Source organism: Dipodomys ordii, unplaced genomic scaffold (assembly GCF_000151885.1).
Source record: "Dipodomys ordii isolate 6190 unplaced genomic scaffold, Dord_2.0 Scaffold205, whole genome shotgun sequence".
Classification (NCBI taxonomy): domain Eukaryota; kingdom Metazoa; phylum Chordata; class Mammalia; order Rodentia; family Heteromyidae; genus Dipodomys; species Dipodomys ordii.
The window spans coordinates 1478250-1491766 of NW_012267421.1; the positions used below are offsets into that span (position 1 = coordinate 1478250).

General features: G+C 44.3%; 1 protein-coding gene across 1 annotated transcript; it reads right to left on the reverse strand.

Annotated features, from left to right (window-relative positions):
- Positions 1 to 4978: 4978 nt before the first annotated feature.
- On the reverse strand, positions 4979 to 9148 carry LOC105999961 (retinitis pigmentosa 9 protein homolog). Its single transcript, XM_013035130.1, has 6 exons — positions 8985 to 9148; positions 8476 to 8542; positions 7612 to 7741; positions 7266 to 7357; positions 6121 to 6182; positions 4979 to 5533 (listed from the first exon to the last, which is right to left on the reverse strand). The coding sequence occupies exons 1-6, from the start codon at positions 9146 to 9148 to the stop codon at positions 5335 to 5337; spliced, it is 714 nt and encodes a 237-aa protein (XP_012890584.1). The 3' UTR covers positions 4979 to 5334.
- Positions 9149 to 13517: the final 4369 nt, after the last annotated feature.

Consider the following 13517-nt stretch of genomic DNA (forward strand, 5'->3'; position numbering starts at 1 on the left):
GCTACTCAGGAGGCTGAGATCTGAGGATCACGGTTCAAAGCCAGCCCAGGCAGGAAAGTCCATGAGACTCTTATCTCCCACAAACCACTAGAAAACCGGAAGTGGTGCTGTAGCTCAAGTGGTAGAGTGCTCGCCTTGAGCTGAAGAGCTGAGGGACAGGGCCCAGGCCCAGAGTTCAAGCCCTACTGACAAAAAAAAAAAAAGGAACTTTGAGTTCTAGTATCCAATCACAGTGCTTAGTCTGGCCAAATGTTTGATATTTAAGAGTTAATCATGGATGGGTTGGAGGGGTGTGTGGCTCAATGGTGCTTGGAATGCGCGGAGCCAGAGTTTAAAATCCAGGGCTTAGGGAAAAGTCTTTGAACCTGAGCACTGCCATGCCTGGAAAGCTGCAGGGACAAAAAACATCTGTGATTGTAAAGCACTGAAGATACTGGGCTGGGAGTGTGGTTACCAGGTAGGAGGCTGCTCAAATAGTCTGGACAGGACTTGGAGAGAAAGTCTAAACTAATGGTGATTGAGAGCTGCTTTCTGCGGAGCCCCTGAATTACAAGAGAAATGCTTTTCAGCTCTCTCCATCTTGTACACGTCTCTTCCTGTAGCCATTTTCCCTGCGGTCAGTATGCTGCCATGCTGGACTCTGAGAAGAACGGAACTTATCACCATCATAGTAATAGGAACTTCAGAGCTTCCACAAGACAGACCACACTCCAGACAACAGCCTGACCAGTGATGACAGGAATGACAACTTGTAAACCCTTCCCAAAATGACATAATGATAAACCAGATATACCTCATCTAGGACCATTATGCCCATCTCTTTCCCTTATGCCTGTTATAAACACTAAGACAAATGTCTGTAGGTCTGAAGACATACTGAAATGCTATCTTCCCATGGCTGCCATATAGAAAATTTTTCTCTGCCCTTCACCGCGTGTCTATTTGCCACTTAGAGGCAATCGGCCAGACCTGGCATACAGAACTCCTGGCATTTGCATTTGGGCCTGGGGTCTACAAATTCCTGTTTCAGCTTTGAAAACTGGCCATGATGAACAAGTCTTGGTTATCAAAAGTGTCAAGGAAATTCGTCAAGGATGAGTTTTTTACTTGTAAGGACAAGACTGATATCAGCTATAGGAGGAATAACAAATTATGAGTAAAAAGATACTTAGAAACTACTTTTGCTAAAAAGCACCAACTCCTTACTTTGAGGCCTGCAAAGTAACTAAAACCAAGATAAAAGCTGAACAGGCATCTCTGCCTTTACTTGGTTTCTCCTTTACTTTAGGTCAGACACTTGCATAATTCTGCATGTAGGAATGTTAATTACTCAAGATGTGCCAGATGAAGGCACAAAGATAGGTACAATGGGTATTGTGTCATATTGTGGGTTGAGGGGGTTGAACTCAAGGTCTACATGCTGTCCCTGAGCTCTTTTACTCAAGGCCAACACTCTACTACTTGAGCCACAGCTCCACTTTAGGCCTTTTAGTGAGTGGAGATAGAGCACACAGATTTTCCTGCCCAGGTTGGTTTTGAACCACGATCCTCAGATCACAAAAAGTGCCTGTGATTCCAATCTGCAGTCACATTGGATTCTAGAAATAATTGAACAGATCGCCCACAATGAGGTTATCCTCCAAATGAGCCATCTTCTCCTGGGAACTGAATTGTCTCCTTGAACAATAAAACCTCTTCAAATCTTCACAGAATCAGAACTGTTAGAATGATCAACCAGACCACACTGCCTGGAACTGTTTAGCTATGCATACCTCTTGCCCCTGTCCCAATTCTTCCTGTTTAAACCTAAAGCTTATTTCTGTATCCTAAAGATGAATACTTAATATCATTTGACTACACAACACAGCTATATTGGTTAAAATCCTTTCCTACCTCTCCACATTCCTCTGGCTGTTTTCTTTGGGGCCAGAGGTTCGAACTAAATAGAACCTCAGGAGTCAAGGCTCTGTATATGTGAAAGTGAAAGGACTTTTTAGTCCTTTAAATTGCTATGCAGTCAGGAATGTATTTGATTGCAAGTAAAATTAGAAAGATTTAGCCGGGCGCCGGTGGCTCACGCCTGTAATCCTAGCTACAAAGGAGGCTGAGATCTGAGGATCTCGGTTCAAAGCCAGCCCAGGCAGGAAAATCTGTGAAACTCTTATCTCCAATAAACCACCAGAAAACTGGAAGTGGCTCTGTAGCTCAAGTGGTAGAGCACTAGCCTTGAGCTGAAGAGCTGAGGGACAGTGTTCAGGCCCAGAGTTCAAGCCCCACAACCGACAAAAAAGAAAGAAAGATTTCATTACAATCTAGTAAATATACGGTCACAAAACATCTACAGGTAGGCAAAACCTTTGTTGACTCAAAAGCTAAAGAGCCAACATTTTATTAATTCTCTGGACATTTTCCTCAGGGTTGCAAGCTGTCCACAGGAATTTTAGGCTTTGTGCCCTTCTTTAAGGCAGGGGATTGGGAAAGTTATTTTTTTCAGGACAGCAAAAGCTTTTTCAGGACCCTACCTCAGCAGTGATTTGGCAAACTTCCCCAGACATCTCACTTCCCAGAGTCCAATCTGGCCACCTGTAGCTGCAAAGATTGTTTCCAAGCTCTAGCTCTGCCTTGCTCCCACATTTGTCAGGAACAATCCTAAATAAAAGGAACCCTCAGCTGGAAGCTTGAGGCAAAAGCAGATAGGGTGAGTAGCTGTAAATCAGCTACACCCCGGTAGCCTGTAGTAAGTCATGCATTGAAGGTTAATCCTAGTCACATATCTCTGACTGAAATGGGCACCTGTTAGACAATCTGCAGCTTTCTAAGCATAGGCATAGGATGCTTGGCTGTAAATATGTCACCATTGCATATTCATTCCCCATTTTGTTTCCTTCAACAGGGAAAGATGAAAGGCAGGAGAGAAAAGAAGGAGGAAAGTAGGAAGGGAGAATATACATCTATATGTATATATAGGAAACTTTTAAATTATACATAGAGCTGGGCACTGGTGACTCATGCCTGTAACTCTAGCTATTCAAGAGGCCTAGGCTGACATGATTCTCAGATCTCAGCCTTCTGAAATGCTAGAATTTCAGGTGTGAGCCACCAGCACTCAGCTGCATTTCTTTATGACAGGAAAGTAAAATAGAACAATGAAATTGTTTTAATAGGTAAGGGGAGAGTTACAGGGGGAATTTGATGAGGTACATTGTATGCACATATGGAAATGTCACAATGAACCCCCCTTTTGCACTAATACCAATAAAAGTCTAATGAAAATATTAACTTTTTACAATTAAGTCTTTAGAGACTTACATTTAAGTCTAACCCATTTTGTGTTGGTTTTTATTATTAGTGGAATAGGAATCTAGTTTCATTCTTCTATATGTGTAAATCCAATTTTTCCTGCACCTTTTGTTGAAGACTGTCTTTTAGCCAATGTGCTTTTTTTTTCCTTTTGCCAGTCCTGGGGCTTGACTTCAAGGCCTGGGCACTGTCCCTGGGCTTATTTTGCTCAAGGCTAGCACTCTAGCACTTGAGGCACAATGCCACTTCCGGCTTTTTGTTTATGAGGTACTGAGGAATTGAACCCAGAGCTTCACACACTCTGCCACTAAGCCACATTCCCAGCCTGCCCAATGTGTTTTCTAAGCAAGTTGTCAAAAATAAGTTGGGTGCAGATGCATGTGTTTATTTCTAGGTCCTCTATCCCTTTCCACTGGCATAACTTCTGCAGCATTCTACCAGAGAGCCACATTCCCCAGCCCTAACTTATGAGTACTGAATCATTTCTCTGAATTTTCTTGAAGTTTTTTCCTTAGAACAGCTGCTTTTAATTCGCCATACTAATTACTGTCCTGTTATTTTCCGGCTTTATTCCTGTTATTTTGACATTTAGTTAAGGTCATGGTTTCTTGAAAGCACTTGATGTGTTTTGATGTATTACATCATCTGAGCATTGAAGAATTAGGTATTTATTCCACTCTTCATCTGGCCTTATTGGTGCATGTCTTTCCAGAAAGCATGTCTTTCCAGAAATTCTACCCAAGCTATGTTCTCTGAGTCACTTGCACTATTTCAGGAATGGATGTTGTCCAAATTCTATAATAGACTATTGAGTCTGCTTAATGTGTTGTCATTCTTTCAACACTAGAGGGTGATGCAAGCTCAGGTTCTCAAACCAGAAGGAACTAGGGAATTACCTAGAAAGGGCAGTCCATAGCACAAGGCTTACTGGGACCACATACTTCATCCATGCTCATTGGCTAACAGTCAGGCATTGTGGGATGGTGCCCAGCGTTGGGCGGAATCATTGCATGAACGAGCCCCAAGGTCCTTTGCTACCTGTTAGCCACAAGTACCACCAGGCTGGGTAACCCTGTGAGTCCACAGTCCAAGACCACCCAGACTAGCCCCCCCACCCCAGAGTGGAAGGACAAAGGTCTACAATGTTATGGGCTACCTACTGCTGAGGTAGACTCATGGCCTGAGCTGTTGTAACCACCCAGGGCACTCTGAGATTTGTGTGTGTGTGTGTGAAAACCTCTGTGGCTATCAGGATGAGGTGGGAAGTTAAAGGCATGGGGTAGCTGATCCAGTCTACTACTAGGCTTATTATGTTTGTTTCTAGTCAATGCTTGTGAAAGTCTTGGGACTTTGGGAGTAATAGACAAGCAAGTTAAATGTAATGAAGTCACACCAGATTTTTCACTGTTGCTATAGGAACCCTTCTCCTCAAACCATCAGATACCAGAATGTGCATGGAAAGATTACATCCATACACTGTTAAATTTTTAAAAGAATATCACTCACAGCTTTTGTACATAAAAAGCCCTTTGTGTTCATGATATACTGAAAAGTGCACTACAAATTGTAAGCAGGAATGGGAGCTTCGGGGAAGTAACGGGTAGAAATGAAGAGTCCAGTGTCAAACCTCTGAAATTCATTCTACATGTCCATGCTGTTCATGAATAGATGACTACACTTTAAAAAATAAATCATGAACTTTTATTACCCTCAACAGCAGAAGGGTCCAGCCCGAGGCTTGTGGGCACTGAGCTGCCCAGGATGGCGGGCAAGGCTGGGGGCAGCTCCTTTGTCCCATGCCCTGAGCATTCCACAGGCACCAACTCCAGGGACCAACAGGGAAGACACCCAAGCCACTCTCCTGCCTGGAACTGGCCCAGCCCCAGGCAGCACCTGGGAAGACAACCCACCCTGCTGGGAGTCAGCTGGCCATGGGAAGGGATGAGCATCCACAATGTGATGACGGCCCCTCTGGGTCTATATCCTGACTTTCATCCCATCTTCCTCTGCTCTTCCAGTGCTTGAGGACCCCCATCATTCCGAGTCTGAACTTGAACTTGACTTGGAAGACTTATGCTTCTGTTTTTTCTTCTTTTTCTTCTCTTTCTTCCTTTTTTTATGTTTTTCCTTTTTCTTCTTTTTCTTGTGCTTCTCTTTACACTCAGAGGAGCTGGAGCTGCTCCCATCCTCATCTGAGGTGGAATCCTCCAGCAACTGCTTTAACTGCTGTATCCTAAACACCAAACCAGAGGCCACAATCTGTCACTGACAGTGCTTTTCTGTACATAGGTAATTTATCAAGCACCTTTGGGGGAAGAATTGGGAATGACTGTGTCACTAGAGGACATCTACACTCCACTGTCCATTTCTGCACGTTTCCAATCTATCATTTCCAACTGAAAGATTACTGAACCAACACATCCTTACTGAGCTTACCTACTGCTCAATTTCATGGTTGTTTATCTCTAGAACTACACCATAAATAAATTATCAAGTCTAAGAATAAATTTTAAAAGCTCAGATCCTCAGAAACACTGGGTTAGAAACTAACTCACACAAGAGTTAACTGCACGCCACAGGCAGATCCACATATGCATCACCATTATCCACTCCTCACCTGCACTCACAGCTGGGGCACCAAGCCCCTCTCTTGCTTTTAAGCAAACCCCAGAAGGAGGCTGGCCTGCTGCTACCCCTCACCCCCTGCTTTGGGCCTTTTCAGGTGTACTTTCTGCCCTCCCACTATGCACTATTTACGATTAGAATGGAGGTTTCCAACTCAAAGACTATGGGAGGCTGCTCAGGGTCAGATGACCTCACCTCACATCTTTCTCATGCCTTTTATTCTCCCGAATGATGTCATACATGGGGTCTTCATGTGCCTGAGGGCGAGAGAAGAAGGTTAAGCTTCTAGAACTATAAAAATTAGCTCCTATATCACTGAAACCAGCTTCTTTTTATTGTATCATAGAGCTTTATGCTTAACATGTTCTCATCTTCTAAAAAAGTCAAATACCCATTAAGGCTACAAACAATTTCTGAATAGAAAAACAAAATAAGGAAACATTCTTCATCAGCAATGAACAATATAAGTGAACAGTGGTCCAGTCCTGCTATAAAACAGTACTTAGGCTAAGAAGATTGAGGTAGTATTTGTTGACCTATATAGGCTGATGACCAAGAAACAGTGCTCAGTGGAAGAGATGGGCTATGCACTGCCATGTAGGAACGATCCATCTCAAGCACACAGAAAATGTCATGCCAGGAAACATGTAAGTACATGTGCCTGCTGGGGGAGGTGTCAGCATGATCTGCCCCGCTGTGGGGGCATGAGTACAGATCCTACTGTGTGTATGTATCTCCTCTTCAGTCAGGCAAAGGCATTCTTCCATCATTAAAGTAGCTTCAAACATACATACACAACTCTTTGTTTTATGCTTGTTTTCCTAAGCATTTTCCCATCAGGTTATACATTTACTAAAGCCATTCCTAATATCTAAATAACCTGTATATTACAGTAATTAGGTGGGCATGTTTGCCTTTAGTTTTCATTAAACCTATCAGCATATAATAGTTAATATGATGTCTGTAAAAGTGATGTTTATGTGGGTACCCTATTAAATTCCTGTGGTATAAATTCTCAGAAGCTGGATGGTTGAGTTTATTCCTCTTGGCAGAGCAGTTACTGAACAATGAATGATCACTCTGAAAAATGAACCTATTGAAGATGAAATGAAGATTTACTCTCATTGGAGAGTTGATGGACACGCATGTACAAAGACCTGGATTTATTCCTCCATGCAAGGGTGGCAGGGGAGAGCTAATTTGTGTGGTTATCAAGGCATGCTTGGGCCAAGAGGCTTCTGGGAACGCCTTTCTGTGAAAACTCATTTGCTGATGACAATCTGGCTCACAGCTGTCCACCATCTGTGATCAATGTAAATCAACACTGCAGGTTTACTTACTACTCTGAACTGCTCTAACTTTTGGTTGCCTTTGATAAAGAAAGGGCATTCTTTGTCGCCTGTTCGGTGACCATACCGTTTGCAACGCCAACCTAAAACAAAGAAAAAGGGAAATATTTCTGTAAGGCAATGCGGTTTCTCACAGTGAAGTTTTCCTTCCTGAGACTAGATGATGCAGTTCTAAATGCAGAGGCCAACAGTGGGTGACATAAGAAAGTGACATCCCAGAAAACAGGCAAGCCAGCTGCTTCCCACCCAGCCTGTAGCTTTAGAAGTGAATGTTCCCTAACCAGTGTAGATGGGAATTTATCTTTAGTGTGTCTCTCTCTGTCTTCGAGACACTCACACTGCATAACCTTGACTTCTTTCCCCAGGGGCATCCACAGTCCTTTAGTTGGCGCGTGAGCAAGAAACTCCCTGGCATGCTCATTGCCTGGGACATCCGGTATACAGTCTTCCGGCTTAGTCTCGTCTTCCTATGGGAAGGAAAGCACGTGTAAGCAACAAGGGAAAGCACTGGCTTCTGCTTCTCCTGCCCACGACCCCACCACCACCTGCTTGTCCTGCACAGTTGGGCTCAAGGCCATTCTTGATCACTCCAGGAACTGGGGAGAACAGTGACCTGACAGGAAAAACAATGAGACCTCACAGAAGAACCAGAAAGTCAAGACAGCTGCTCCTGGAGGATGACTGTGAGCACCGTGTTCTGATGGGAGTAAGACTCCATCAAAGGTTTCACCACACCAGATGTGTACCAGGCAGGAGCCGGGCATAAGAACTGAATCAAGCCAGGCTACATGAACACTAGAGACAGCCTGTATGTTCTGATGGCTCCTCTTACTGCAGCAGCCCGACAGGGAACTATGCAGGGTCCCTACACTGAGGGCACTGAGACACTATTCTGGAGTATACCGAGGGTGGGGTACACCCCAGCCTGAGTGAGGCAGACAAGGAACATGGCATAGTTCGCAAAGATGCTACCATGAGGGAACCGTGGCAGAGGAGCCCATGGGAGCCTGCACTGCTTCCTTGGGGAAGGGATACTTGGCTGATTCAATTCCTCAGAGACACAAAGCCCCACACAAGGACCTGACACCTGTGGAAAAGGACATAGGTTTCCACAAAATGAGGAAAGAGGCAACCATTTCTCCTACCTAGTTATTGAGGAGGAAATACAGATAGAGTAGCCAGTAACTAATACCACACTCACCTTGATAAGTCCAGGAGGAGGTTTCTCATAACTAGAAGATAAAAAAAAAAGTGAAACTTCAGGAATGCTAATGAAAACACATCTTAGCTGTAAAGTCACAGCAACAGTCGTAGCAAAAACTTATGGCTAGATTATGTCTGCATCAGCAATAAAATAGGATCTGCCTTCAGGATCTTAGTGAATAAACGGGTGCATCCCACATCCTGAAGAAGTGACATAATAATTTACTGCCTGGAACTCTGGATGTTTTCTAGAAGGAGAAGGGAGTGAATGTAGGTTGAGTGTGACACTGTAAATTCCTGGCTAGCTTGGCACGAGAACTGCCCTGCAAGCAGGTTTACAGGAAAAGGCGATGTCACTGACAGGCAGGGCATCATCCATGTGCAAGCACAGCAACATCCACACACAAGCACAATGTCATCTACATGCAAGCACACAGTCAACATGCAAAGCATGACATGAATCATGTGCAAGCATGATGTCCTTTTGCAAGCATGCCATCCACGTACTCAACAATGCCCAGGCTCCTGGGGAGGTGCCTTATGTTCCTATACAGCTGGAGGAGCACAGGGCAGGAGCAGCAGACTCGAGCCCTCCTCTGTCCAGTTGCTGTGCTCCTCAAACCCTCATCACTCTTCACACCTGTGTTGACCAGCCCTGCGTGGCACCCCATCCTGACTGCCCTCATGCTGACTGGTGCCAGATGCAGTACACAAAGGGACGGGGAGCCTTTTCTCCTCTTCCTCAATTACAATGAGCTGTGAGTCTCCGAGTCTCCCAGGGTTTGAGCCTATCTTCCACTTCTGAAACAGCCAGAAGAGGCTGCTGGTCAGCAAGTGTTGAAAATCAGCAGCAGATGCTCAATCTCATTTTTTAAGCATCAACATGTAATCATGTGAGCCAAACACAGTGTGGGAGGTTGCTTGTTTGTCATGAATGCAGGTCAGGAAAAGTGCAGAAAGGAGGCAGACGTGGAATGCCTCCCCTGGGAACTGACGTGTCATCAGGGTACTGAGGCTGCCCTGACACAGTATCTGGACTCCAGAAAATTGGAAGTGTGGAGCCTCAAAATGCTGCAGGAGTGACTCAGGGCCTGCATTTCTGTATTAGAAATTTCTGTATTGCTATTCTTATCGGAAATACCAACACTCAGGAATACCAGTGCTGGGCTACCCACAGGGCCTCAGAGGCATTGGAGGAGGGGAACACTATGGAAATACCCACTAATCCAACAATACGCTATTTTTGCCACACGAGTTGTACAAACAACATATGGCCAAAGGAGCCCAGTTCCAAATTCCTGGAAAGCCTGTCAGTGTTTCTGCACTGGTGGAAAGGGGAGTGAAGAACTGTATGTTTTCAATTCTTCTATTATTAGTAATGGCACTGCCTTAAAAGTGTATCTTACAACTGTGCATGCACAGTTAGAGGAAGACTTTTTTTCCCCCCAGAGGCAAGCAGCCTGGTACATGGTGTACAACTTTAGTCTCAGCTACTCAGGAGGGTGAGGCAGAGGCCCACTTAAGACCAGAGGTTCAAAGCTACATTAGAAGTCCATTGAATTGTGTGTGTGTGTGTATGTGTGTGTGTGTGTGTGTGTGTGTGTGTGTGTGTGTTTTCTTCTAAAAATCATTATCTAGTAAATAAATAGTACATTGCGGAGCAGATGGGAGAGGCTGGGCTGAAGAATGAACTGACAGAGCTGGTGTGGAGGGACATGAGAAAGGACCCTCAAGCTTCTGGAGCCCAAATGTAGGGGGTGGGGAGAGGAGGGGGATACCAGCAAGGAAAAGCGAATTAAGCAAATGGAGAAACTGAGCACCTTACTAGAAACTTGGATGACAACCCTAGAAAGCCAAAGAAATTACCAGAATGCTATCTGGCCCAAACCTGAACAATGTGGTACATTAACACTAGTGATTTAGCAGAGTTTCGTATAGTGCAGTTGTGAGATGGTCACCTTCCAGGCTGTTCTCACTCCTCTCCCTTAGCCCGCACTCTAAATGCTACAGCAAAGATGCAAGATTCAGACATTTACCTTGAAAGCATCTGAACCCAGAGCTATCTGACAACAGAATGTGTAACACTCTCCATATTCTGTGCCCCTGACCACACATGTGAATGGTAGTAATGTGGAGAAAGTACAGGAAGCCAGAGGAGTCAAATCCTCCACACAGAAATGCAGAAGAAACCTCCAGTTCCCTCCCATGCGCCCTTGTGAGTGGACTTGGGTGAAGTAATGCAACTGAATGGCAGAGACCACAGGATAAAAAAGACAGGTGGACAAATCCTTGTGTGCTGTGTCCTGAGGTTCCAGGTACAGGAGGCCAGGGCACTGCCCAGCACACTGTGGAGGCCTAAGGATTACTTTGACAAATAATGAAAGGGATCTCCTCCTAAGGACCATCTGTGTCCATAAAGGAAATCTCCATTTCTGTTCTCTCCCAAGAACAGAATGCCACTGCTCACTATCTTATAGATTATTGAATTCTAACATTTTCTACATATAGAACACACATTTATTGATGGTTCCCCAAGACTGCCTGAGAGGAGGATTTAGTATGTCATATGCACTTACCTCGACATTCAACTATAATGTTCATGCATTGCTTAATTTCCTTATAAGCCCTGCAATGGAAAGACTTAGGAGATCAATCTAAGTTGGGTGCCCATGGTTCACACTTGTATGTAAACTACTCAGAAGGCTAAGATTTGTAGGATCAAAGTTGAAAGCCTGCCACTCAGGCAGGAAAGTCTGTGAGACTCCATTTCCAAAATAACTTTCAAAAAGCTGAGCTGGAGGTGTGGCTTTAATAGTAGAGTGTTAGCAATGAACAAGAAAGCCAAGTAAGAGTTCCAGACCTTGATTTCAGGCACCAGCAAGAGTTAGATTATCAGTTATGTGAAATTATTACATGTATGTTTCTTAAATTCCTGCTCATTAATTCATATTCATTCAATTACATTTGGAGGAAAGAGAAACAAGCTTTTCTGTACCATTGGATATTTAATTTACACTAAACATTATTACCATGGAATGATTAGAAGTTTATTTAAGGGTACACAAAGCCCTCAACTAGCCAAAGTAAACATGTCAGCAGCCTAGCCAGTCTTAATTGTGTGAAGCTGGAAAAGGCCACTGGCCTGGGAATTAGTCAAACACATAGGTTTCACTAGTTTACAGGCAGACATGGCCTGGAAATGGACACTCCAATTTGCTCATTAGCAAAAGTAGTTTATAAAGTCTCTGCTGTCTACAAACTACAAAATAATTATGTTCATAAATAGTTCAGGACATTATTCTGAGCTAGGCTCTGGCAAGGCTCCAACCAACCCAGTTAAAAATCAAGATGGGGAAGCCGGGCGCTGGTGGCTCACGCCTGTAATCCTAGCTACTCAGGAGGCTGAGATCTGAGGATCGAGGTTCAAAGCCAGCCCGGGCAGGAAAGACCGTGAGACTCCTATCTCCAATAAACCACTAGAAAACCAGAAGTGGTGCTGTAGCTCAAGTGGTAGAGCGCTCGCCTTGAGCTGAAGAGAGGGACAGCACCCAGGCCCAGAGTTCAAGCCCCACCACCGACAAAAAAAAACAACAAGATGGGGGCTGGGAAGGTGGCTCAGTGGTAGAGCGCTTGCCTTGAATGCTTGAGGCCCTGGGTTTGTTTCCTCAGCACCACATAAGCAGAAAAAAAAATCCGGAAGTGGCGCTGTGGCTCAAGTGGTAGAGTGCTAGCCTTGAGCTGAAGAGCTGAGGGACAGTGCCCAGGCCCAGAGTTCAGGCCCCATGACCGGACCCCCCCCAAAAAAAAATTAAGATGGGAGTCATCCATAATAAAGTTCCAAAGCATCAAACCTAAACTACCTTGTCACCTGACCTAAGAATCCAGGAGAGAAGAACAGCATCCGAGTTTCCGCACAGATAATTTTCATGTGCTTAATAATAATGTTTCCTGAGCCTTAACCAGAAAGCAAATGCTCTTAATCAGATGTTTTTCTATTGTTCTGCTAATGACACCCCCCTTAAGGAAAGTAACTTTGAAACAAACTTTTTGTTCCTGGCTACTGTTTTCTTCTACCTTTACACAAATATCCTAACACTACTGGAAGAAGCGATGGTTAATTCTACACTCAAACCCAAAACCAGTTCAGATCTTTGGAATAACTGCAGTTATTAGGTCCCCTGACAGTATTAACCACCACCTGGCACCTGACATTGCAAGATACTGGGTTGGGCTCCATTTTGGACATACTGAGGATTGTGAACTCAGGACCTCACCCTTCCCAGGCTAGCACCATACCACTGAGCCATACCTCTAGCCCCCTACATTTGCAGATACAAAAGGCTGGACAGAGCCAGGCTATGAAAAGGTCTCTGAGCACCTGTATTGCTGGGCCCAAGCATGAGCCCTTAAGCACATAGTGGTAAGACATAAAGAGTGGGCTCAGCCCAAGAAGGAAGGCACTTTTCCATCAAAGGTCTCCTCAGATTAACTCAGAGGACTTCTGCGCATAACTTAGTAACTATGAAGCCTAGAAAGTAGATTGGTGAGTAACTTAGAGAACAGTAAACTCAGAAAAGTGGTTAACTATACATTAATTATATATACAAACAAAAACTCAAAGGCTGACAATCTAATTCCCACCTGATTCCTGTATTGGGGGAGCTAGATAGCCCCCCTCAATTAAAACTGCAAGAGGTTATCAATACCCCACACCAAAATATGACACCCTGATACTTTATTTGTAGCTAAAAGAAACTGAGAAACCCAGCACAGTAATCCTAGCTACTTAACAATTTGAAGCCAGCCTGGGCAGGAAAGTCTGTGAGACTCATATCTAATTAACCAGCAAAAAGTCAGACGTGAAGATGTGGCTCAAGAGGTAGTGTGTTAGCCTTGAAGGAGGGGGGGGGGAAACTAAGGGATGGCGCCCAGACCCTGAGCTGAGCCCAAGAACTAGCACAAAAAGAAAAAAATTAAAGAAATCGAGAACCAGCCCTCACTAACCCCTGGACAGGTCCATTTTCTTTTTTTTTTTTTTTT

Coding starts and splice junctions, on each gene's coding strand:
- LOC105999961 (XM_013035130.1), bottom strand. CDS start 9,148: ATGGGGTGCCACGCAGGGCTGGTCAACACAGGTGTGAAGAGTGATGAG. Junction 8,543..8,984: donor AGGAGCCTGGGCATTGTTGA/GTACGTGGATGG, acceptor TGTTTTCATTAG/CATTCCTGAAGTTTCACTTT. Junction 6,183..7,265: donor AGTTAGAGCAGTTCAGAGTA/GTAAGTAAACCT, acceptor TCTCGCCCTCAG/GCACATGAAGACCCCATGTA.